Raw genomic sequence first — 27,895 nt, forward strand, 5'->3', positions numbered from 1 at the left:
TATTACTTTTATAAGGTATTCAAATTTCAAGTTAATTTGTACTTATAGTTTTCATTATATTATTATTGAGATCGAGCAAGAAATGGTACAAAATGAAGACAATATTCTGCTCCAATGACAATATGGTTTCTAATTAATAAAATAAACCTACTTGTATTGGTTTTAATGTTTTATTATTTATTATGTATAGCATATTAGCATAATTTGTACATAATAATTATAATGCATATATCTAACCGTATAATAACGATAAATTACATTAAATTTGAGCATTCAAATTTTCGTTTATACTTTATTAGTAACAGACATATAAGTACTATTGTTTTAATATAAACTGTAGATTTTAATTATTTTTACTCATTTTATTATACCGGAGCTAGGGCCCATATACAAATACACAGACACACACGACATACTCACAAAAAAAAAAAAAAAAACAGACCAATTATTTACCAATAATCAAAAAAAGACTCTCAAAAACTTGGATAGAAGTATATAAAATTACACAAATACAAAAAGTAATCATTTTTTCCTTGGTTTTAAATGTTATGAATGTAAAGATAGAATTCACTTGAAGTTACTATAATATTGAATAAACACATAATGTAATAGCTTATAAAAATATATTAATTTTAATATTTCAATAAGTCTTTGGATAATAATATAATACATAAACATTTGCACTAACAATTTTAGTCATTATAATAAATAATATTTCAGAATAAATTACTATTAAAAAACAAATGTTTCTGACACATAAAAACCATATTATAAAGTTTTAACTAAAAATAAGATAACTTTTTGTAAATAGAGTAATTCAATTTTAAGTTTTAATTAAAATCTTAAGAATATTCATAAATAAATTAAAAATTATACTGTAGTTATCACAGGCTTTTAAAATGCACATTTATTGCACAAAATATTTTAATTAATACTTAGGTATATTATATCACTGCATATCCTTTATTCTGGATATGTCGTTTGAGGAATTCGATTGAGTTTAATACGTGATTCCGGATTTGTGGACTGACCAACAACTTATGTGTTTGATCTGGATTATCTGATTCTGTTTTTGATTCCATGTTTAAAAAGCTTTGTGATTTACGTACATAATCGGCAACTCGAGAATATGCTGTATCATTCTGTTAATGAAATGCAAATTATTTAAAAACTATTTTATGATAGGTTAATGGAAATTTAATTAAATTTTTCGTTATTACCTGTGCTGTCATACAAATAGTTATTGTAATCAGTGAAGGATCACGGTGCCGTAGACTAGGAGTAACAATTTGAGTTATTGGTAAGCGTAGTACATTTGGCATCATGCAATTTGGATCTTTGATTAAATACAAAAATCTATTTGTCAAGACTAATGTTAATTCCGATACCTTAAGTTCTTGGTCTAAATTATCTACAGTTGCATCACAAGTCAATAGAACTTGTTCTGTTGTGGTCAAATATTTGTTTAATATTAACCAAGAGTATCTGAGTTCTGACGCACCGAATCCTATTTCACTGTTGCTGAGACTTGAACGTAACTAAACAAAAACAATAACGTCAGATAGGTACACAAAATAAAATTGATTGCAAACCTTTGCTCTCTTATACTCTGTTCCATCTTAGAGTGAACCACTTTCGCGCACTCCAGCTGAGCCGCCGAACATTGCCTGACCCCCCATGCGATGACTATGCGTTCTATGATTGGCGGACAATCATTGCCGGCCGGTCGGGTGCCTGTGTTAAAACTCACCAATGTCCGGATTGTGGTGGAAATGCGCGGAAAAAACGTGTTTTGGTCAGCCGAGTGGTTCACTCTTAGATGGAACAGAGTATAGTTGTAACCAAAATAAATAAATAATTTTCTTTTCCTTTGCCCTTTGCTCTCAACTATATTGGGCCAAACATCCTTGTCCTACACCTCCTCAGGGTCTGTCTTCCACCTCATCTTTACACACACCAGCTTTTTTTGTGTCGTTCTCTATTCTGACTAACCATCTTAGGTTTAGTCTTCGTCTCCCTCTCTTGCCTTCTACATTAATTTCCATATCCACTCCACCTCCTCAGAAATATATTCTCATAATATGGCCGAACTATCTTGCCTCATCCTCCCTCATTTTGTAGGCATCTACAATTTGTGCCACTCCTGCACTATCCCTAATTATTTTACTCTAACTTCCATAGTCACTCCACATATACACCAAAAATTCTAATCTCTACTATACTCTTTCTTTGTTCTGTTTTATTGTTAACTAAAGTCCAAAATAAATAAATACCAAAGAAAAGAAAATTTAAAAAGGATTAGGTTACCTGAGGACTTTTAATCCAGCCCACGCCAGCCAAAAAACCTTCGCCTGTCATTGCTACTAGTTCTGCAGCTCCACTTATTGGTTTAGTAATGGCTTCGACAAAACCTATAGCTACAGTATTGACAAATCCCCTTCTTCTTTCAGGGCCTTCTTGAATTGCATATTGTATTGGATGATTTACTAATCCGCCAACTGCTCCCAACAAACTAATTCCAAATTCACTTAGACCTTGTATGATTCCCTGTGATAAATTCTGTGGTCGTAAACGTCTAATCTCTTCAATTTGTTCCAAATCATCAGCTTCTAATGTTAATCGGTTGAATGTTCTCGACCAACTAGATGCAAATTTTGTTACTGATGATAATGCTCCTGTTGTAACATGCTTGACTAATGATGCAGATCCACTTAAGACACCGACAAAAAATTCTTTTGGACCTTCAGTCATGCCTTGGGCAGATAAAGTCACAAAATCATACAATCCAGTTCCAACAGATCGTGCTAGACCGCCAGGAGAACCCCAGAATTCTAATGAACCCAATGCCCATCCAGTACCATATATTGCATTTAAAAAATAGTGCAATGACAAACTCCGACCGAGTTGATAATAAGAAGCAATTAAATCTGTTTTAGAAAATTCTGTGAAATCTAAAGGAGACCGGTCGAGAGCCACATAGAACGTTGTTGATGTATGTAAGCTTATCATCACTTTGAAAGGTTTTATAGTGAATGTTCTAAACACTAAAGGATTACGAAATTCTTGGGAATGTGCCAGTACTAAGTAATGAAGTGGAATGAACTCATCCATAGCAAGATTATGTTCTTGTGTAATAGACATAGTTGATTTAAAACTTTTCAATATTTCCAACATATAATAACAGTAGCGATCTTCTATAAATGCTTCAAAAGTAAATAATGTTATTTCTAGATCCAAAATTACTACAACAAACATCAAAAAAAATTATTAATTAGTTTTTAGAATGTATTTTGGTTATTTAAAATACATAATAAGCAATCATATTGTATATTATACTATAATTTATAAATACCTGGTGTTAAATAGTAGGATTTATCTAATGTCAATTTTATAATAATGGCAGAATCTAACTGTCTCAAATCATTGATTACATTTGACAGTGGTTTCAAGAAACTTGTATCACAATAAACTTCTTCAAAATGTTTCTTTTGCTTTACGAGTATCACAGGAAAGTCATAATGCCCATCAATAAATGCGTTATTATCAATTTGAATGTTATTTATTGAAATTATAAGGTTCATTTCACCTTTGGAAGAATCCTGAAATATGTTTAACTTTTATTATTATATTATAACAAGGTATGTAGCTTTATAATATATTTTAGGTGGACGATATAGTTAAGGTTATTTAAGAAAATGATCTAATAAAAACTATTGGCTAATCATATTCATGCATATGTATGGAAAAAACCACATTAATAATATTAATATTTTTCACTTAATTACAAAATAATTTATATATAACACATCCAAACATGTATCCTCCCTTGTCTCCTCTAAATAGACCTAACCCATACATTTAAGCTGTTATTAATAATTAGTTATACTGCAACAGTATGTCAAAAATAGGGGGGGGGGGTATGTTTTACTGTTTTTCAAAAAGCTAACACGGAAAAATGAGAATGAAAGATGTATTCAAAAGGTACCTGATTTCCATCTAAAGTGGCTGCAATATTATCTAACGTCATTGAAACTACAGCTTTTGAATTGAATCCGATGTCATCAATAAATAAAATAAGTATAAATGTATGAATATGGCATTTTATTGAAGGCCAAAGCTCTGAAAAAATATAATAATATACTAGATTAAGTATAAACTTAATATATGATTAATATAAAATGTATATAATATAATATTATATGATAAAAAATCAATAATTAGTAATTACTATTGATTGATGTAGAACCCATATTTTGAAAGGGACTTATAGGAGTCCGAACATTTTCTAGTCTCACATTATTTAGTACTTCATTATTTGATGATAAGGTACCTAGAATAATTTTAAAATGTCACAATCAAAGTACAATCCTATATAATTTATATATATATTTTTTTTACCTTTGAATTTATCACTTTTAGCTAGTCTTAACCTCACTTCATTAGCTGAAAATTCAAACTGTGCAGCTGGTTTAAAAATTACATCTAATGTAAATGCTCTTTTTGTAATCAAAACTTTTATGTCATTCATTTGACCAGGCACTGGCACTAATCTGCTTTCACAAACACTCAACTCTATACTTGCAAACCAACCTGATAAGTGAAAAAAATTAGTATGTATATAATTATTATTTTGTTTTCACCTCATATTTAAGAGCATTAAAATAATAACTCACCTTTAAAAGGTTTTTTATCAACTCCAATTAATACTCTGGGTATCTGTTTGCATGATACTGAGTATGGAAATGATATGTATGCGTTATTTCCAGAAGATATCCTGTATGTCCAGTTCCAATCATTTGAAAATGGCATTGGCTCTTTAGATTTAGATTTAGACTTAGATTTCTTACTAAGGGCAAGAATTAATGATACTGGACAGTAATTGTAAAGAATAAATTGTGGATATGGTTGATTATATATCGTGAAAAAATATTGATTATCCAATTCTTGTAATGTGACACATATTAATGGATTTGAATCGCAGCTTGAAAATAAAACAGGCAATGGACGTTCTTCTTTCACAATGTCAGTTAGTTTGATAGGACAACTAATGTTACCATTTGAAGTCAGTATCAAATATTGCACCAAATCTTCATTAGCTGATTCTTTACCAATTAATGTCCACATTACTAATGGTTTACCACTAAAATGAATAAAAAAATATATTTATTAATTGAAATTACTTTATTACCATGAGTAATGTGCTAAAATATTTTAAGTAATTTAATTTAAAAAAAAAAATTGAACATTTACTGATAGTTTTACTGTCTTATATATTTTTAATCATACTTTGACAAACTATGAGCTAATTTGTAATAATTTAAGAGGATGGAACATGGGCATTTGTTGTCTCTGTCTTACAAGGTAAATTACATACCAAATTCACACTTGGCAGATATTTAGCTTTGTTAGTTTAAAAATTATAGTGAATTGCTTACTATGAAACTTAATGGTAAGAACATAATCTGTGTTTATATATAGGATTTTTTACAATAATTCAGTTTAAGTAAGTTTTGCACATTTTTAATTTACGCTGTATTGGACATAAAACTTGCTAAAATATTGAACTATCGTAAAAACCCACATACAAACACAGATAATCTTCTTACCATCAAGTTTCATATTAGGTCAATTTACTCTAATTTTTAAACCAAAGAAGCTAAATCTGCTGAGCGTACATTTGCTATGTTACGTAATGACATACTTGCAAGATGGAGACAACAAATACCTGTGTCATGTCCCTTCAATAAAAATAAATCCCCGAACAAAATATAGTATATAAGAACAAGAAAACGTATGAAGTTAATAGTATTTAATATAGAATTAAAAAACTTACAGATCATTTAAATTTTTAGGTAAATCAACAGACACTTCTTCAACATTTTCTGGAATATCTAAGACACCAGAAGATGGTACTGCACAAACAGCTAATACTTTAAGATCAATTGAACTATGATTTGTAGCAATGTATAAACTTTGAATATGAATAACTCTCATATTATTATGTTCCAAAGAGCAAACGTTCAAATAACCAATCTGCTTTAAATGTGCATATGTTATGTTGATTTAGTTGTATAAATAATATCATTAAAAAACTTACATGATTTTCACAGTTGATGACAACAGATGTATGACCCTTTAAAGGGATTAATCCATTGACTGATGGCATATAAAATGACTGACTATTAGATAATTGAAGGGGTTGTGATCGATGAGTAGTATCTTCAATATTTAGATCAATATAAAATGTATTCTAAAAATGAAATAGATTTAAAATGAATTTATCATTAATACAAATTTCATGGAAAGTTCATTTAACACTGTTCATTAAGTGAATTAGAAATATAAATATAACTTATTTTAATATATTAATACATAATATATAGGAAAGAGATTATCAAATAAAAGATATAATCATTTTATGAAATTTTTTATATTATAAGATTGTATAAATAATAATGCAATATACAAAGGTAGATGATATCTTATAAAAAATCTTACTTCAATAACTGGAGGAGCCACAACACAAAAGTTATCTATGTTACAGAGGATATCTGTTGTATTGCATAATGTTATGATTTGACCTGATGTATTGACTATTAATGCCCAAGGTTGTACGACAATTACACGACTTAAGCCATTACTGTGATCAAGATGTCCATAATGTTGAACCTACATTTTAGTAGATTTAAAGTTAATTGAATTTTTCATGTAGTTAATATAAAAATGTATGTACAAACACATTATATTATAATTTTTAATCAACAAGTTATTATCTGAGTATATATTATAATATAAATATTACTTTAACAGTAGTTTCAGTGTCTGGCAGTTCACATTGTTTCCATTTGATGCTTGAATATTGTTGACCAATAAATGGCCATTGGAGATCAGAATCCATTATAGTATATTTTCCATTAAGAAGATCTTCAATAGTAAAATAACTCTCATTAAATAACTCAGGAATGTCAATATTCATGTAATATGTTATAGATACAGGCGGAGAGGATGCTGAAGACTCCTCGCTAAAAATATTTCAATTTTTGTTGTTATAAATAAATATTTTTATCTGAATTAAATACATAAAATATAATTATAAAAATTATAAATAATATAATAATACAGTAATCGACTAACTTTAATTTTATAGTTAAATTGTAGACATCTTTCATAGTACCAGGTAAATCAATATGTTGTATGTCATTTAAGGTCATGGCAGATTTAGCTTCTATAATGGTATTGTGTTCTAATTTGTTATCAACTAATTCAAAGTTTAATAAAGTACTATAAGGCAAGTATGAACGAACAACATACATTGGCATTAATAAAATCTAGAAATGTTAAAATGTAATAATAAGTTAATTAATAACATAAAATAAATATTTATTATTTTACTACTTACCAATATACGAGGTATTTTATTAATGTTTTCTATGATCAAACGACACCAGATACTACGATATTTCTTCATATTATCCTTCATTGGAACTGTTAAAAAATCATTATTTCCATTAACTAATTCATCAGGTTTTTTTAATAAAACACTTACTTTTGACTAGCCAAGAATTTTGATTCCCATTGACTAATTCAACAGCATGTAATGGAATGGGTCCAGACCAAGGACCTTCATGATTATGAGTATGAAAACTTAATTTTAAAGTAACTTTAAATCCATTATATAACATTATTGATGGGGAATTATTTTCAGGGGCAACTGATAAAGTCTGCAAAACTAAGTTATGCTGATCTTTTTGTTCTTCTACTTGTTTGACTTTGGTAAATCGAGCATCCAACAAATAATTTGTTTTATTTAAGACACTTAATTGGCTGGATACAATAACCTAAAATAATACATAATTATAAAATAAAAAATATTTTTAAGGTGATATAGGACATACTTTTATAAGAGAGGGTGACATGTTTGTAATTGACACTATTAAAATATGAGGTTCCCCTTTGTGGTTTTTTACTGTTAAAGACATCAAAGCTTCAGTTCGTAAACTTATTTCATTACTCCAAGACAAACTAAATATTTATAAATTATTAGTAAAACTGTAAATGTGTAAAACATAATCTCATTTGACTTAGGTATTAAATAAGTATTACTTATCAGCATCTCCAACACTAAATCTTATATGAGGATTTTCAGTAGGTACTCGCCATGTGTATTGATAAGACTGTAAACTATTGAGAGTGATAACTTCATTGGTGCTTGCTTGACCAAATCTACAAAAATAAATTAAAATTTACTTGAATACAATCTTAATATTGTAACTTATGAGAAGCTAGACTTCATGATATTGTTTGATACAAAGTCTATAATATTATGTAGTTATTAATTCAAAGTTTAAATATTTTGATCTGTAATTTTATGAATTTAATGAAACTATCTAACTAATATTAGTACATAGTAACACTGTCTCCAGAAGAGCCTAAAATCTAGTTGAAAAAATAAAAATTAATAACTCACATTATTTCAAAATTGGTATCATTACAAATAATATATGGTGTAGTTATAAAATAAGTATTATTTTTCCATAGCTGCACTGCTGCCATCAAAGAGTTAATCATACTTGGGCCAAATTGACATGCAATTACTCCAGTTTGAATGTTGTATTGAATATCCGGTTCTATTTTTATTAAAATAATATAAATATTAAATATTACACAATACGAGTTAGGAACATTATTTTTAATAATTCAAAAAATATTTACTTGGCTTGGTTGTGTGACGACTTGTAAATAAACAAAAAGATTTTACAACAGGAATTTGTGTCAATGTTCCATAATTTAATAGTTCAACTCTTAAATGTGCTTGGGCTGATGTATTCATTTCTCCTAATAGATATAAAAAAATCAATTTTAATTATAAAATAAATAGTTCATAAACAGTCTGCATAACTAAATGCCTATTAGTTAGCTGCTTGGTCTGAGCAATCTGTTAGATCGCAAACAACTGACATAAGGTTTCTTAATAAACTAAATCCTGATTTTGTTTATTTACCTACCCGCCTAGCATTATAAACTTTAGGGTGATTGTCCTTAAACTGAAATACTCTACTCGACAATACTTTTATGGCTTTATTATACTTATCTCAGCCTCTAACTATTTTTATAATTCTTCTCTATACCGTTTAATGTGTCTTGACAATGAGGACCCTAGCTTTAACTTCTGAACAATTTTAAATAATTATGTCAAAAAATACAAAACATATAATTATTTTTAAGAGATTTACTTGTATTTTGTTTTAGTTTTAGAGGGTAAAATGTTTTCTATGTTAAATAAAATAAAATAAAATAAAATAAAATAAATATCAATATTTATTGAATTCTTAATTTTAGCATTATTTAAAAAAAGTATTTTGGTATAAATGATACAAAATATAAATATATTATATTATATTAGTCTTGCTAGTTTAGCTAGTTAGTTCTGATAAATGAATTGCTGGTTTTATTAATTTTATTAGCTGTTAACCAAAAGTAATTAGAGAACTACTATTTTAATAAATATAAAATATCGCTAACTGTTTTCAATAACTAAATAACAATAGTTTAACTAAAACTAAAATTATTTAATAAATATTAAATAATAAATACCTTCTTGAAGTTTAAAGCCAACATTTACTTGATCCAAAATAAAAATAACTAGTTTATGTTTTGGCGGATCATCAGAAATGCAATCATATCGTGATAAATATGTTTTTTTTTTAACAAGATATGAAATATTAATCTATAAAAGAAATTTAAGTATTAAGTTAGTACATTTTTAAAATTATTTTATGGACATTATTTACTTTAATTGATGAGGCTGACAATGATAGTTGTAATTGTGGTACGAGGCTTGGTGAAAAATATGAGTCAACTCTAAGGCATCCGACTAAACTCCTGTAAATAAATTATTATAGTGCATATTATACAACAAACAAACAATTTATATTTAATAGTACTTTATTTGTAGCGGATAATGATTTGTACATGAATTATCCATTATTATACGCCATGTGTTTGAAACAGCTTCCAATGATTCCAGCCGCAATAACATAGGTTCATATTTTGGAAATATGAAAATAGTATGCTCTCTAAAACAATTCTGTATCTCATCATACCATTGTAAATGGAATTTAATGTCGATGTCCACCTTGAAAACATTTCCAAGTTAGAATTTTATTTATACAACAATGAATGTTGTATACATATATTCTAAAACTCTACATACATCCATAGGAACTGGTTGTATTTCAATTTTTGTCAATGTTCTGGGTTGAGGATATCGCCATGTAATTTTAGGTGGGTTATTTGATAAAAATTCTGAAAAAAATATCTGATAAGGCAAAGGTAAGTCAGAACTAGTAGTTTCGATAAATTGAAAAGCTCCAGCTCTAAGATCATCTTGATAAAATTGTTCATCAGTTTCAGAACCTTAGAAAAAAATATTAATATTAGTATTACATATTGAAGTTTTATTAGAGACTGAGTGAAACTTTGTTTGAAGTTTTTACTGCTTTAATAAAATATTTCATAAAAATTACAATTTAAAAAATATATACAATTGTAAAACCAATAATTTATCCCACGGTCCACTCAGAATCTAAAACTAATTATTTTAAACAATCAAATTCAAGATTGGACATACTTTGATTTTGATTTTTTGTAGTATTTTTATTATATTCAAATAGATATTTATACTCATTCCATATTAGTTTTAATGTATTGTAATGATCTGGAGATATGTGGAACGATATATAATCTGTTAATATTTTTAGTTGTTTTGTTGGTCTTAAGTATTCAGGTACCCAAGGATCAGATGATAAAACAATTTCTAATGTCATTGTCCATGGATGTAATATCAATTCATTGGTGTTATAATTTGAGTAATCGTGTCCAACAGATATTGTCACACTATTCAATGTTATTTCACCATTCATCCTTTGAGATGGTTTTCTCCACAAACAGTTTAATTTAGAAAGAATACTTTCAATACTGAGCACAATATTATCTAAAATGTTCAAATTATTTTGCATTAAATTTACAAAAAAAAAAATTTCAACAGCATACCATTATTTTCAGTGGATAATTGAAAAAATATTTGTTGAGTTGTTAAATTCATAACTATTGGTTTTGAGTACCAAAAATATTCGTTAACTGGTGACACAGGATATTCAATTACATTTTCATTAGTTACTTCACTTATTACACTCGTATTTTCAGTTGAATCAAAAACTAAATTGTCATATTTATGTGTATCATATTCATCAGTCACATGTTGAGATACAACAGAATCAATTTTAAAAGACGGGTTTATAATTTCAAGTTCATCAAATCTAGAAAACATAAAATGATAAATGATCATAAGAAAAAAAAAATTATTCAGAGTAATATATTATACATGTTTATACTTTATTCAATATGTACCTATAAAACATTTTAAATAATATAATCAATTTAAATATCAATTATATAGAAATAATTTTTTTCCATATCAAGAACAGATCACTAAATTAAAATGTAAAAATATTTACACTAGTCTATTTAATTTTATTCTAAGGATATCATTCATACATGTTGAATCCTTACTAATTCAGAACACACAAAGTTTTTGTTCAAAATAATCCATTTTATTCTGTTATTTTTAATTTTAGGGTTGGCAGTGGCATAATTAGTTGTGGAGGGGGAGATTAGGGTGTTGTGCACTCCCCCCCTCCCCCATTCACCAAGACTTTTTTTAACTGGCAAACAATATTTATTCACTTATTTAACTATAAATATTATTATTTATTGCTACTTATATACTATATTTTATAGAAACAACACATAAAAACCCGAATTCCCTATGGTAGTTTTAACTAAGATAATATAACTTACTAATAAATATTAATCACTATTGAAATACTGCACAAATATATTGAAATAATTGTAGTTTAGCTCAGAATTTGTCGGTCGGACTTAGTTCCAAGATTATAACTAGAGCGCGGATTAGTTCACATTTGCATATTTATTCTGGTTGATCGTATGATATACTAAGTGAGCGCAAAATGTGTTTCATGACATAACAATTTGAAAAATTAAACTTTTTTACTGCATATTTTTGCATTTTTTGACTACATATCACAATGGTCAGACTAAGAGGTTTCTATGATATAAACCAACATAAATGGGAAGGGGTAAATATTTCTAATGATTTGCCTATTATTAAAATTAAAGAGAAGAGAAAATAATAATAATAATAATAACTAGGATTTTTTTGATATTTTAATTTTGAAGGAACTTATGAGTGTTTTATCATTTTTATAATAAGTAATAACACTATCTATAATTTACTCTAATATTAAAAATAACAGAGTAAAATGGATTATTCTGAATGTATATTTTGGTTTGTTATGTGTTAATTAATTGGAGATAACATAAAAGGGTATGACATTCTCTTTGTAATATAATCAAAGTATATAATTTCTTAAATTTAATTACTCAATATAATTATCAACTTACTTTGAATCAGTTTGAAAATTATAATTGTTAGTCTCATCGTGAGGCAAAATACCTTTATGAAACATTTGTTTCACAAGATCTAGTAAATTATAACAGTGATCAATCTTTTGTTTGTTTAATAAAAAAGATATAGCTCTTCCTAAATTTAGTTCAACCTATGAAAATACAAGTATTTATTATATAAAAATATATTAATTAATTAAAGGAATATTATTCACATACTTTATATTGACTAATTGTAATAGGGCGAGACATTTTTAATGTGAAAAATGCTAAAGGAATATCATCCATTGTATTGGATTTAGTTTTAAACAGCGGTACTGAGTACATTTTGGAATCTGGTATTTCGATGCATGATTCATTTTTTGGAGCTAGTGAAATTGTCAGATCAAAAAATATTACCTAAAATAAAATATTAATATAAATATATTTAAAACAAATATATATAATAAGATATTTTTAATTCATACTTGACAAGAATCTGAAGTACTAGATAGTGAAAAAAATATATGAGGTTGATGAACAACAGCAAAGAGCAAAGGTTCAGATACTTTGATATCATTTTTTTTTATGCAATTAAAAAAATTTAAATTGATTTGATTTCCTGTGATGATTACATCAATTGGAATTTTATTTGCAGTATTAGTATCCCTAAAAAATACAGACAGTTAATTATATTCTGTGAAGAGTAGTGTACAATTAGAATCTAATTTAAATAATATACATTTATAATAATGTAATACAAAAGTTTTAACAGTAGGGAAACATTAGGGACACCTTCAAGTTCAACATGACCATAAGCATCACTTTGTAAAAAATATTTATTTATTTATTTTATCAATAATAAAGTCAATTTAATAGCATACGTATAGAAAAAAATGTGTGTGCAATCGCATTTTTTAGTTGGAACAGGTTTAGTTTAGACTTATGGTAATCATAATTTCTTTCTAACAGCTAAAAAAGTATCACATTTTTCAAATCTTAATTGTAAATGAATTTTTTTTTATCATAGCGCATGAATAAATTCTTAAAACTATTTTTAATTATTAAATTTTTTTCAAAACTGGTAGTTTGTATAATATAAATTATAAACATTATTATAAATAGAACTCCTGCAAATATGGCTAGGTAAGGTTAATTTATTCTCATAAATTATACCAAAAACTTTACAAAATGTTTTTGAACAATGGCGACTTTGAAAATTCTCTAAAATTGAATTACATTTGAAATATTTTTTGAACTTATGCTATTAAATTAGAATTTTCTAATAAATTATGAGAAACTTACACTTAAATTTATTGAATTTCCACAAAGGTACAGTGTAAAATAGGGCTTTTAGGACTTAATTGGACTTTTAGCACACCCCAAATTAGTGTTAAAAGAAATACTTACTTCTTTATGAAAAGTGCAATATTAGATTGAGTATTTATTTTATTTTCAACCAATGATATTGAACCATTTTCTTGATAAAAACATGTACCATTATCTTCAGTTGAATGAATACCACTATCCTGAGTTGACGACTCTGTTATGAATTTTGATTGTATTTTTTCACCTTGTATAATAACATGAGTATAATTTGTTTTTAAATGGCTTAATATATATTCATTGCTTTGAGAAGCTAATATATTAAATAAGTGAAGTTGTTCTACTGATAATGTGATTGAGATTTCGTTTAATGTATTCACCTTAAAAAACAAAAAATTAAAAATAATAATTAAATCAATGAAAGTTTAGATTTCAAATACTAACTTCCATCCAACTTCCACAAACTAATGTGTTCTCTGGTTCAAATATAATTGCAGGTGCAAATACTGAGTGAAAAGATACTTTACTAAATAAAGTTGACATATTAATTTCTTCCAAATTTGAATTCCCCATAGCCCTAGGTCTTTTCCCTTCATTCCATAACAATGCAGCATTTGGTTGATGATCAGTATCCAATGTGGATAACACTTGATAACATTCCAAAACTTGTTTGAGATCAATCCAAAATCCAGTTTTTATTGAAAATCCATTTATAATAATTTGATATTGACGATCTTCAACTATTGATCCTGGAATAGTTAATAAACCTCTTTTTTCAGCTTCAACATATAAATCCTTCCTGAGTGGTGTTCGTGTAATTGGATTCTCAGGATTTTGATTTATTTTTATTGAATTAACCTAAAGTAAGTGAATGAATTATATCCAACACCTAATTAAATTTAATTAAAATGTGTATTACTTGAATTATAGCAGTATCTTGATGTTGGTTTTTTTTATTTAGTACAGAAATTGGAATGAAAATTCTTAATAATGCAATATCCAGATAAAATAATGGTAGTGTTAAACCTATTAATTCATTACTAGGTTCTAACTTGTTATGAGATTGAGATAAAGGGTTAAGCATATATTTTGAATTTATAAATATATCTAAAAGAGGATCAATTATAGATAAGAATTGGTGGATATTTAAAGGAGATATAACAATATCAATTGGTTGCACTTTGATTACAATTTCCATAATATATTCATCCATTAGTTGTTGGTTTAACTTAAGCATTTCGTCACTGACCTGATAAAAAACAATAAATAATAATTTTATTAACTAATAATAATAAACTCTTAATTTTATAAATTGTGTAAACAAGGTTTAATTTCAAATTCATTGGGAACTTTTCAATCTACAAATAACTTTTTTATACATACTTATGTGAACCAATAAGTATTTTCAACAGAATGATTAAATATTATCATTAATAGTAGGTAGATAACTTTATCTGTGATGAAGAATTTTGATGAACTCTAATATTTATTACAAACTGTAGAAAAAATAAGAATGTATTACCATATGTAAGGGTGTAATATCCTTGTTTGACTTGGGTCCTTGGAAGGAACTTTTAATAGCTCGAGTTAATGTAAAATTTAAAAAACCATCAGTTTTTGACGATTTTTCTGAACTGTTTAATGGATCATAACCTTTTAGTATAAGCCCTAAATATGGCCCGTGTTTCCATTGTTCTTCTTTCATGTTTCTAAATGGTTGAGAAAAAGTTTAATAGATTATGTATTATTCCACAAAATAATAGCATATTTATTTATTAATTACTTGGTGAAGTGTTGAATAGAAGCAGACGATATTTTTAATTTTAATTTTTGGTATGAAATCCCAAAGTCTAAAGAACTTATAACGTCTTCTAAATCTAATACCAGCTTAACATTTTCTGATGAACTGTGTTCTGGATTATTTTTTATAATCAACGAAAACCTGGCCAAAGTCCATTGAAACCAACCAGATAATTTTAGAGTTTCTTCTGTTTTTTTTAAATCTTAAATTACAAATTATATGATTTACAAACTAAAATAAAATACATTGTTATTATAAGTGGTATATTTATTCAAGGGGGAGGAATTAGTCAGTTTCCAATACCTGGAAAATGTATTATATTCCTATTTATTTGCTAAGTTTAAGGAAAAACAAATTAAAATATTAATGATAACATTTTTTATTTTTTATTTTAGATTATTAGATATACCTAGATATTCTTATAACTACACTATACCCCACTCCATAAAAAAACAATTATTAAATATACCACTGTTGTTACTTATAAATTACAGATTTTACCAAATTTATGTGTTTTGGATTCTACAGGTTCATCTTCAGGTATAGATGACATCTCATGAGCTACTGATCGGTTAAAAAATGTTCCATATTCAATATTTGAAAATATAACTTTGTATACTTCCATTTGTTTCTTCAATAAATTAGCAACAAGGAGTACCTAAAATTTAAAAAAATGTTTATATATCTTAGACATAATTTTATTTGTTTATATAAAAAGTAGTACAGATTTTTAGTTTATAATCTATTGTATTAATAACACTTACTTGTTGTTCTGATATGCAAATAGAAATTGGATCAGAATCACAATGTATACAAGCAGCTAAGCTTTTCAATGTTTGGATATCATTGTTATGAAATTGAGTTGTTATAGCTAATGTACATTGAGCACTAAATGGATAAAGAAGTTGTATTTTGTGTGTATATGATCTTTGATATGTGCTATCATAAGTACTATGAATTGTATAGCATTCCAATTTACAGAAATTAAGTTGCCATGGAAAATATACACCATCTAGAAAATTTTTAAATTAAAAATTATAATATTTTATTATTTTGTTATCACATTATTTAAGTACAAGAGCACAAGGATTTTTGTGATTAATATTCTTTACATTTTAGATTGTTGTTTATAAATGTATTTGCATTGAAGTATTTAATAATCTATCTTAATTATAAACCAAATTAACTAAAATTTGAAAATCTTACCAGGAGACCATAATGTATTAGGAAAACGCACTGGAGTTGTATTTAAATACTGTTCTATTTGATTTTTTGGTACAACACATTTTAAGGAAATGTTAGATATTCTTAATACAAGTAATCCATCTTCATTAATAGATGACATCTCAATTAATTCCTTCAAATCCAAATTTTTACAGCTTTGAGATTTTTTTAACATTGATAATGATTTGCTAGGAAAATATAATGCAATTCTTGATGTATCAACAAAAACTATTGATGACTTCCATTTGTTGAATAAGCGTACTATTTTCTTTTCTTTAGACTAGAAATAGATAAACCAAAAAAAAAAAAAGTATGTAAATTTTAAAATATAAAAGTTACATTGATTATACAATCTTAATAAAATGTATATTGCCTTCATAAAATAAGTTTCTAAATAATACTAATAAATAAATAATAATAATGATATCATGTAAATAGTACTTAGAAATGTAAACTAATAAATTACTTCATTTTTTAAATGCATATAATTAGCTGAATGAAATGAAATATTATCTGAAACACTACTATGAATAGATGGTTTGGGATACTTTTTTTTTGGATCACTGCTAATGCTAGTTTCTGAAATTTTTCTACTGGGAGCGCTGTAAAAATAAAAATAAAAATGTTAAAAAATATACATTATAACTCTATAAATGGAAATATTACCTGAAAAATGCTAAATCAGATGTAGAGGTTTTCTTCTTTATTTCTTTTTGCTTATTTACTTTGGGTACATAAACTAACCATTCAAATAACATTGGGTCTAAATTCATATCCAACTGTCCAATTTTTAAATATATTAAAGGTGTTTCATTTACATCTATTTCAGATGGAAATTGAAGAATTACTGGAATACACAAAAATAATTCTTAGAATATTATCATTATTTTAGACTGAGTTAAGCGATGAAATGTATTGATTTTACAAAAATTTTTTTTTCTGTATACACAGAAATTAGAAAAAATAAATGCTTAAATTTTCTAGTTGGTACTTTTGAAAGGTCAAAATAGAAAAATCATATATTTTTTTCAAAATATTGGAAAATTATTTTTTTTTGGAAAAACGGGAATTTTTACACTAAACCAGTTTTTGATAAAATTACATTTTTACGACATTGGATATTTTAATTTACCCTTAAATTAAATATTTCTAAATGGATTTTTCATTTTTAATATTTTAATATTTTATTGGAATTCAACAACATTTTTTCGTGAAGATTTGAAACTTTAATGTTAATTATTATCTATATATATTAAATAATCGGATATTGGTGTGCCTGTAGTTAATGAACTCAAAAACTACTGGACCATTTACAATAAAAGTTATATCAATAGTTTTTTTGAGACATGAAGGGTGTTTATAACTTATTTGTTCAACCTTAAAACATGTATCAAATATAATAGTTAAAAAAATATTTCATACCATAAGATAATGTATAATCATATTATATTAATCATATTCAAGCAATCAATGTTAGTCTTAGTTGTCATTTAATCTAATTATTTACACACATAATATTTGATAAACACATTTACTTACCATGAAGGAATGGTACAGAGTGTTTAATAAATTCTGGAGTTGAGAATATAATAGCACTTTGATCATTATCATTTATTGAACTGTGTGTTACCATTTTAGCATTGATGTTATTGAGTATAATTTTAGTACAAGTTACTTGATTTTCTGATTTATAGTATATTTTAACTCCTTCCAAATTGAATTTCAATACAACTGTACCTAAGTATAATTATGAATAATATTATCATTAGAAGTCAATACTAATGAAATATGTTCATATATTTTTTTTTTTCATAAAATAGTAAAATGTCTGTAAATAAATTTTATATAGGTATATTATACAGTCTTGTCTCGATAACTTGGATCTCAATGGGAATAAAAATAAATTTGACTTATGTATTTATCAATTTATTGAGGCTCAACTGTATAATAGATTCCATAATATTATGATACAATAATGATGGTTCTTTAATTGATAAATATTCATAACTTTAAAATCTATTAATGTTTTTGAGAATATATTTGTTAATATTTTATATCGTGATTAATTTTTAAGTATTTATTATTGAAAGCCAACATAATTTTTTTATTTCTTATTCTGAAATAGAGTATAATTTGGAGTATTTCAATATATGTAAATAAAAATTAAGTTATTAATTAGTTATAAGGCTTGTAACTTATAAGTATTTAAAGTTTAGATAGAAATAGTAGTGGACCAACATTTTGCATGAAACTGCTCCTATGCCACTCAGATTGAAATTTTAAATTTTTAACCCTAAAACTACTCGTCCAAAATTTGATTTTTATACATTAAAGTACACTGAAAAATACTTGGATTTACAATAAAAAATAAAAAAATATGTACTATCACTCAAAAAAGTAAAAAGCTTAATGATATCAATCAAAATATCATTTTTTTCAAATATCATTTTATCAGATTTTAGCACAACTTACATGTATGTAAAAGATATATATTCATTAACGTTAACAATTGTCCAGTGTAACATAATAAATAATACAAAATTAAAAAAGTTAGTTCATATAAGATAAGAAGTTATGAGGTTTCATACAATTAATTTTTATATGTAAAACATAAATAAACTTATGAATTACCTGGTGTATCATCTAATAAAGATGATCTAAAAATACAATTATTAACTTGCAAAAGTCGTCGATGATTCGACATAATTATTGAATGAACTATGTAATACATCAATAAGCAGTTTTCTTTTGATGTCGAAAAACTAATCATGTCTAAAAGTACATAAATACATAAAGTTAGGTTAACCTTTAGAAATATGTAATTATTATGAAATTATATAATAATTTACCTATGTCTAATATGCAATCTGAATTTGAATCAATATCTATTGTAGTATTAAATCCTATATTATTAACTACAAACAATTTCTGTGTCGATTTAGAAAGCACAAGATTTGCTACCAAATCTTTTACCTTGAATTTCCATAAATAATAATAACAACAATAGAAATTAATTAATAATTCAATCAATCCTCATATCTAATACGTTAAACGGTTATAAATAACAAATAATTATTAAAAATACCAACCCTAAAAATGGTCCTTGTTTTTAATTGTGCTTTTTTTTCTTCAGAAATATTTTGAGTTATATGTCGTGGTAATACTGACCATTTAAATTTTTTTTTAGGTGTCACAATTCGACCATCTAGAACTTTTAATTCAAAAATAGCAACTGGTGGATATTCAAATACAGGATCAAATTGTTTTGAACAAATTTTTTGATTTTTCTGTCAACATACTCAACACATTAAATAAGTTTCATTTAAATTAATTTAATAAAGATTTTTAAATTTAAATGAAATTTTACCTTGTGTTTCTGAGATGAAGTTGAAATTGGTACATGACAAGCAGGAAATAATTTAATCACAGGGTTAAAAATTGTGAACTGATATACCAATAGTTGGACATAGGAATTAATCAATGAATTATACTTTTCGTCCATATCTAAAAAAATATAAAATTATTAATATATATATAAATAAATAAAATATACAAATATAACTGTTATGAAATCCGTAATACCCAAACGTGGAGGTTGTAGAGGAGCAGTAAACACCAATAAATCATGACCAAGAATTAGTTTATATATGAATTCAGCTCGATGAATTAGGCCTGATGATATGTTCAAACTACTTGGTCCCGCAACAAATCGTAATAAGCATTTTTCTTCGGATCTTAATATAAATATTAATTAATAAGTATAATTATGTATACACTTATTTAATTAACTACTTTAATTTATTATCTTGAAAAATGTAATAATATTAAAAGTCTAAATAATGTATAGATATATACAATGAAAACTATTATTTAAATTGGAAAATAATTAAAAACTTAAATAACAAATGTAATAATTTTCTCAAAAGTTAATAGTTGACAAGCATATATTTATTTATACTCACACAAAATAAACATTTTCGTTATCATCATTACAATTATTCTGGTGTGTATTAGGTATTTGAGTGAATAAATAGTCGATTGCAAATGCAGTTGTTTTTTCTAAGAGAATTGTTTCTAGAAATAACACAAGTATAAAAATATGTATATAATTAGTAAATTATAATAATGGTCGCAGCAGACATATTTTTCATACGTTTCAGACCAATAAGCCACCGCTTGTAAATTACACATATTTAGGAATGTCTGATTTTAATTTTTATACATGTATGAAATCTTTGACAAAATATCTAGGCTTTTTAGGAAGTTGATTTTCAAGTTTAAATTTTAAAAAACCTTAAGATAACAAATTTTTTTCAAAAATCCCATAAACTAATTGCATTACATTTGTATTTATTTTGGGCACATCTGATTTTAAATCAAAAAAGTTTTTGAAATTACAATCGAACTTCAGGAAATATGTTTAATTTATTACTGCTTTTAGTAGTTTTTATAGATATGCGATGAGATAATAAATTCATCAAAGAACAGGGTGGTTTCAGACCAAGGAGGTTCTGTACTGGACAAATATTGGGCCTCACCCAACACATAGAGAATAGTTATGAAGAAAAAAAGATAACTGAAGTAGTATTTATAGACCTAACGGTGGCATATGGCACAGTAAACCATAATCTGCTGATCTCTAATATCAAGGATCTAACTAAGGATAATAAGCTTGCCAGGTCAATAAACATCCTTCTCCGAAACAGAAGATATTGTGTAGAGCTTGAAGGAAAGATAAGTAGATAGAGAACTCAGAAGAACGGCCTCCCACAAGGTAGTGTGCTAGTACCCACACTTTTTAACATATACACTAATGATCAACCTGTACTTACCCAGGCGGGTATCAAACATTTTATATATGCCGATGATACAGCCCTAGCTGCCCAAAGTGACAACTTCTATGATATTGAAAGAGCACTGGAGGAATCACTTAAAGTAATGTCTGATTACTATAATGAAAACTCCATAAGACCGAACCCAACTAAGACACAAGTCTGTGCTTTTCACCTTAAAAACAGAGAGGCAGATCGAAAACTGAAAATTGAATGGCAAGGAACTGTATTATAGAACTCTGCGCACCCCACATACCTAGGTGTTACGCTGGATTGTAATCTAACGTATAAACACCATTGTGAGAAAACTAAGCCAAAAATTGCTGCTAGGAACAATATACTCCGGAAACTTACAGGTTCTATGTGGCCAACGCATATACATTACGAATATCTGTATTATCACTTTGTTTCTCTGCTGGAGAATTTGCCAGTCCTGTGTGGAGTAGGTCCGTCCACACAAAACAAATAGATACCATATTCAATGAATCTTGCCGTTTAGTAACAGGTTGTCTCAAGAACACTCCACTTCCTAAAATCTACCAACTCGCTGGTATCGCCCCTCCGAACATCCGTCGGGAGGTTGTAGCAGACTATTAAAGGACCAAAGCAGAAAATGATATGCGACACCCGCTACATGGACAAAATACGCCCAATTTCAGACTTACATCCAAGAAGAGCTTTCTTAAAACGACAAAACCTATAAATAAACACCATGAAGAGGCACGAGGAGAAAGGTGGAAACTCTCTTTCTTCAAGGAGAATAATAAACTAGAGCTTGAACCAGCGGAACTGCTGCCAGCAGGACACAAATTAGACTGGCCAATATAGAGATCCCTCAATACTTAGAGTAAAAAACAACATTAAAAAATGGGGTATCCTTCAAGACACCTCCACAAAATGCGAGTGTGGTATGGAACAAGACATAGAACATCTACTAAGCTGCCCATCTTCCTGTTCGAAAGAAGACCTTCTGTCAGCAAACCCAAATGCTATTGAAGTAGCAAAATTCTGGTCAAGAATAATCTAAAACTAAAACAAAAACAAACCTACCAACCCTGACAATTATGTTACCAAAAAGTTATAATTCTATTTTTATTCAACCAATTTATTTATTTGATTTTATTTATTTATATCCATATAGACTCTGACCTGTATATTAGAGATGTTCCGGGTACCCGGCAATTACTCGATGGTAGCTGGGTACTCGATATAATATAATGTGTTATAATTTACCATAAAATATAAAAATAGCAGAAACAACAGAGAACTGACTAACGAGTCATGATGGTAAACCTGGTTTGAAAATAGAAGGTAACCGCTTTGATGTTAATACTTAGATAATTATCTTGATGACCGGAAACCAATAAGTACTTCCACCTTAATAAAATAAAAGCACTTATTAGTTTTCGGTTCTCAAATTATCGTTTGTTTACCGGTTTTAAGCCTTGGAATATTCTAGTTAGAAACAAATTAATACAATAGATGCGGTGATTAATGATCAACAAGCTACATAAAAATAAATTATAATATGAAATATAAAAGAAACAGTATTGAAAAATTGAATATTTTTCTTAAACTAAATTTTCTTTATATAATTGTTTTCAACTATTTGTGAAAATCACAAAATAAATAAAATTTAATGCATATTATCAAAATTAGCACAAAAAATTTAAAATGCTTAAAATTTGCAATATTGTGCATTATCTGGCATTTTTGATGTACAAAACTAATTTATGGCTTACTCTGTTATTTTTACCGGCATCCTATAATAATTATTAATCAGCAAATGGTATAGAATATAGAATATTCAAATCCAAGCTCTGCTAATATGTTATAGTAAAAATTATATCTTACCACTAAATGTACTCAAATGATCATCAAATGAAAATATATTATCATTAAAAGCATTAATGTTATTATCTTGAAATAATGACTTTGATAAATATGAATCTTGTATCACACCTGATGAAAAATAATTATTCTGAAAAAATAAATTATGTTATTTCTATATTTTTTTTAAATATTATTAATGTGATAACATGTGTATGGTTTTATTTTAAAACTAACCGTATAACAATCTTGAGCACCACAAGTGCAATCTCCAATAGAATCTATGCTAGCTTTACTAATACCAAACTGCACATCCATCCAATCTGGTGGATTAGACACCATTTCAAGTAAAGTACCATTAAAAGTAATTTGTAATAATGGTCTATAATCATTTAATTTCTTATTTGATTTGATCTAGAATCACATAATACAATATATATTTTTAATTAATAAAAATATTAGTATCATTAAAATGTTATGATTTTACCAAGGTTAGGTTAGGTATATATTCTACAACTCTCTAGATACGAAAAGAAGATTAACTATATATAGAAAAGGTAAATATAACTATGGGTAAATAATTGTATACAGCCAAACTGTGTAAAGAAATTTTATTTTGCTTTCCTCATCCCAGTAATTTTTACCATCTAGAGAAGATCTAAAATATTTTGGTAATTAATGAGTAAAAATTTAAAATGATAAGAGTAAATTTTTTTTAAACAAAAATTATGTGGTAATATATTTTAATAAAAATATCTATAAATAAGCACATTAAAAACAATATAGTTATAATTACTTACTTTAAGAACAAATAAAAGGGTATCAATGTATATTCCAGTATTTAATGTATGACCACCACTAATGGCTGCTTCTGAACTAAGAGAAAGATCATTTACTTCGCTAGTTAAATTAACACTTGGTACCCAATTCCACATCCAATCAACCCAACCATCATTATTGGTTGTATTTGATTCTGAAACTAAATGTTAAAATTCAAAAGGATAATAAACCTTTTTTTTAGGATTTTGAGTTTTTTAAAACTTTAGTTTAGTTAATTTACTTTTATTTTATAATATGTATATCTAAAAACATAAATTTATTTTAAATATAAGGAAGGTATCAGGAAAGTACAGGAAACAATACATGGAATTCATAAAAGAGTAGATAGTAGATAATTTTGGTGTATACAGATTACATAGAAGTAACCAGTAATGTATGGGTAAGTTAGCAGGATAAAATACATTATTATTTAAAATATTGATCGATTTACCTGAACTACAGCTGCTAGGACTTCTGTTATAAATTTCATCATCAATACAGTTATTTGTTTCTGGAGTATCAGTCGGATTCAAATCTAATATCAAAGTTAATAATCTCAAAAACATTGGTAACTGAGGTTCAGTAAGAATAAAAGCAATCTTTGAACAAAACATATCCATTTGAGTTGTATAAGGTCTGGCAGAATGAGGAGATCGAAACATACGACATAAACGTATGGATAATGAACATTTATATAATAATGGTTCTAAGTAAGTTTCTATGCATCCTGAAGCATTTCTTCTATCTAAGCAAATAGTTACATCCGACAGATTTATAATTTTTCTTAATGTTAATTGAGATGGTGTTAACTCTGAAAGTCACATGAAATAAACTTATAAATAGTTATATCACAGATAACTGTCAATATACTTGTTGATTGTTATACTTACCAATAATATCAGGTATCCAGTTTGAATTACATGAATCTAGAGTAATTGACTTGATATTCATAGACAGGACTATATCATCTTCAATATATTTTAGAATGACATTATTGCATGTTACAGAAAGATTTCCAACAATTTTGTTGATCAAACTCTGTACATATGATGGAGGTGGTAACTCATTATAATCGGTACTTGCTCTATGGCTATAAAATAATTGACAATAAGTAATAATTAATTTAATTTTCATACCTATAATACAGTAACTTAATGCAAAGTTAAAAACATAACATTCAAAATATTTATTTTTTTTATCATAATTTTGTGTTAGGCAATCAGTTACAAAGTTAAATAATAAGCTTATATGATAATATTTTTTAAGTACACAGGAAACACAGAGTGAAGCAACCTCCCAGTGGAGGTACTTTGTCAATAGATAGTTATAACACAGAATATTCTGTAGTTATAATAGCTAACTTATGCACTTGCATTTACATTTTTTTTTCTTTTACAAAAAATTAATTATTTACTCATGTGAGCAGGTCATGAAACCACTATCTTTTTAATATCTTTTGGAAATTACCAGGTATGGATATGGATGCGAGTTGAGATATAAGTAGATTGGGATGACGATATAATCGGTTATTGAAGCGTTTATAATGTAGTTTGGCTAATTCCGTGACTGTAGATCAGAGTTTTTGGAGGGATTAATTTGAGACATAGAATGGAGCTTTTGAAATGATATGAAGGATTTTATACTGGATTCTTTGAATATAATTGGTACTGGAGATTTTTGCTGCGCCCCAGAGCTGAATACCATATGTCCAGATGGGTCCACATTCAAAATATAAATTAAAAAAACTGTTCATTCGTTAAGATTTGTATAAAGTAAAATATTAATAAAATAATAAACTTAAATGTTTTACCACACATAAAGGTATAGTAAAATAAAAGAGTTAAAGAAGTTAAAACATATTATATATTTGCCAATTGGTATTAGATTTTAAATAATTTATATTTCCAATTCAGTACCAATCCAGTATCATTAAAATAATAAACCTATTAAATGTAGTTTAGCAATTGTAAATTTTAAATCTGGTTCTATTATTAAAATTAACTTTTTTATTAGTACTAATGTTAAGGTGAATGTCATCATTTGGTGAATGTTGACATTTTGTAAAAAAAGATGAATTAACTCAAAAAGGACTTTTTGTTTCCTTTGACATTGAACCCACAAGCTCAAAAATAATGTAACTGATTCATAAGTTATATTCTTATATTTTGTTTGTAATTCACTAATTATATGGGTTCGTCCTTCATGGCCTGTTTTGATATGGGTATCATGGATAATATTGAATAAATCTTCATTTTTCACGAAGTATATTATTTTTGTTTCCCTAGGTTTCAATAGAACAATAAGTTGATGGAGAGACATTATTTTAACGATATCATATATTTTCAATAACTTGTATATGGCTCGTTGATTTCTCTCTTTCTCCTAAACACGAGAACGTCTTCAACACATTTGTCAATATGTTGCAACATATGCCGCAACATTAAAATGTTGATATTCACCAAAAACAGCAGTCAATGTCAACATTCACCTTAACATTTATACAAAATATGTATAACTACCATTTAATTCTATTAATTATAGCATTACCAACAAATGGCAAATCAATCATTACTACCTACATTAAGAAAAAAAAAAAATTAAAACCAACTTGCCTTGTATCATTCTTTTTAGCTTTCCTTTGTTGAGGAGTCTTTAATTTTAAAACACATTCTAAAAAATTCATAAGAATGTAGTTAAGTATATTTAAAATGTAACAATCAAAGAACAAACACCAATTAAAGCCATGTAGCTACAAATAAAGATTTACCTATTGTGTCAATAGTAATTTTAACTGCTTCTGATCCTAGTTTTGTCCACGGAACTCTAATTAACAGTTGATTTATATGACCACTTATTACAATAAACGGTAAATTTAACTCTTTCTCTAAAACATCTAAGTCTAATTCCAAGTTTTGAAATAAACCTTCTCCATCCCATAGTGATACCTAAAAATTATATTAATCATTAGACTAATCGATCTTAAAATATTAAGTTATTATTAATATTAATAGTTCATTATAAGTAATATTATATACTTGAGCATCTTGACGCCTTAAGTTTTTTACATATTTTTCAACATAACTTAGTATAATCGATGTAATATATGATTCGATTCTAAACATTGTAATATATATCCTATAATGAAATATAGCAGGACTACTGACTAATCCAATTCAAAATTCATTTTCTACGTGTCTGTCAAGAATCTCTCTATCTATTATCTATACTGATACTCTATAATCTGTATGACTGTATTCTGTAATCTGTTGTAGTCTATTCACTATTCAGCAAGGACGCCATGTATTCAATACTATTCAAAATTCAAATACAAGAAGATAATAATATTATTCATTGAAAAAATGAAATAAACTGATAGCTTATCAGTGATCACACAATAATAATATTGTTTTGTTATTTTTAAATTTTTAACCAACACTTTCGAGTTTTAATAGTATTATCACAGAATATATGAAATTTCATATATTCTGTGGTATATGTACTATTTCAATTTGTTAAACCTATAAAAACCAAAAATGTATTTTAACAAGCTTTTCAATGATGAAATTAGAGAGTATTGACACTTGAAAGAGAACTACAG

The 27,895-nt window shown here is 26.7% G+C and overlaps 1 protein-coding gene across 1 annotated transcript; it reads right to left on the bottom strand.

Moving 5' to 3' along the window:
* Positions 1-606: 606 nt before the first annotated feature.
* LOC132950810 (intermembrane lipid transfer protein VPS13B) lies at positions 607-27,832 on the bottom strand. Its single transcript, XM_061022388.1, has 53 exons — positions 27,333-27,832; positions 27,065-27,242; positions 26,910-26,967; positions 25,188-25,387; positions 24,749-25,108; positions 24,279-24,457; positions 23,716-23,892; positions 23,503-23,629; positions 20,779-20,890; positions 20,399-20,550; positions 20,184-20,320; positions 19,906-20,103; positions 19,666-19,789; positions 19,448-19,588; positions 18,356-18,553; positions 17,483-17,663; positions 17,283-17,418; positions 16,799-17,096; positions 16,357-16,604; positions 16,094-16,250; positions 15,575-15,794; positions 15,314-15,500; positions 14,711-15,040; positions 14,236-14,649; positions 13,876-14,171; positions 12,954-13,134; positions 12,706-12,885; positions 12,484-12,638; positions 11,053-11,318; positions 10,631-10,993; positions 10,214-10,416; positions 9,945-10,135; positions 9,792-9,882; positions 9,595-9,727; positions 8,713-8,835; positions 8,468-8,627; positions 8,104-8,223; positions 7,896-8,022; positions 7,547-7,838; positions 7,400-7,485; positions 7,135-7,328; positions 6,803-7,022; positions 6,499-6,669; positions 6,098-6,250; positions 5,834-6,033; positions 4,674-5,140; positions 4,399-4,590; positions 4,229-4,330; positions 3,986-4,119; positions 3,353-3,599; positions 2,308-3,242; positions 1,221-1,538; positions 607-1,142 (listed from the first exon to the last, which is right to left on the bottom strand). Exons 1-53 carry the CDS (start codon positions 27,417-27,419, stop codon positions 945-947), a joined length of 11,097 nt encoding a protein of 3,698 aa, XP_060878371.1. The 5' UTR covers positions 27,420-27,832; the 3' UTR covers positions 607-944.
* Between the last annotated feature and the right edge of the window lie 63 nt (positions 27,833-27,895).

This window comes from Metopolophium dirhodum, chromosome 8 (assembly GCF_019925205.1).
Source record: "Metopolophium dirhodum isolate CAU chromosome 8, ASM1992520v1, whole genome shotgun sequence".
NCBI lineage: Eukaryota > Metazoa > Arthropoda > Insecta > Hemiptera > Aphididae > Metopolophium > Metopolophium dirhodum.

Excerpts from the sequence above, each read along its gene's own strand:
- LOC132950810 (XM_061022388.1), bottom strand. The coding sequence starts at position 27,419 with ATGTTTAGAATCGAATCATATATTACATCGATTATACTAAGTTATGTT. Across the intron at positions 20,891-23,502 it reads TCATTTGAGTACATTTAGTG|AAACAATTCTCTTAGAAAAA; the intron begins GTAAGATATAAT and ends TGTTATTTCTAG. Across the intron at positions 6,670-6,802 it reads ACACTGAAACTACTGTTAAA|GTTCAACATTATGGACATCT; the intron begins GTAATATTTATA and ends ACTAAAATGTAG.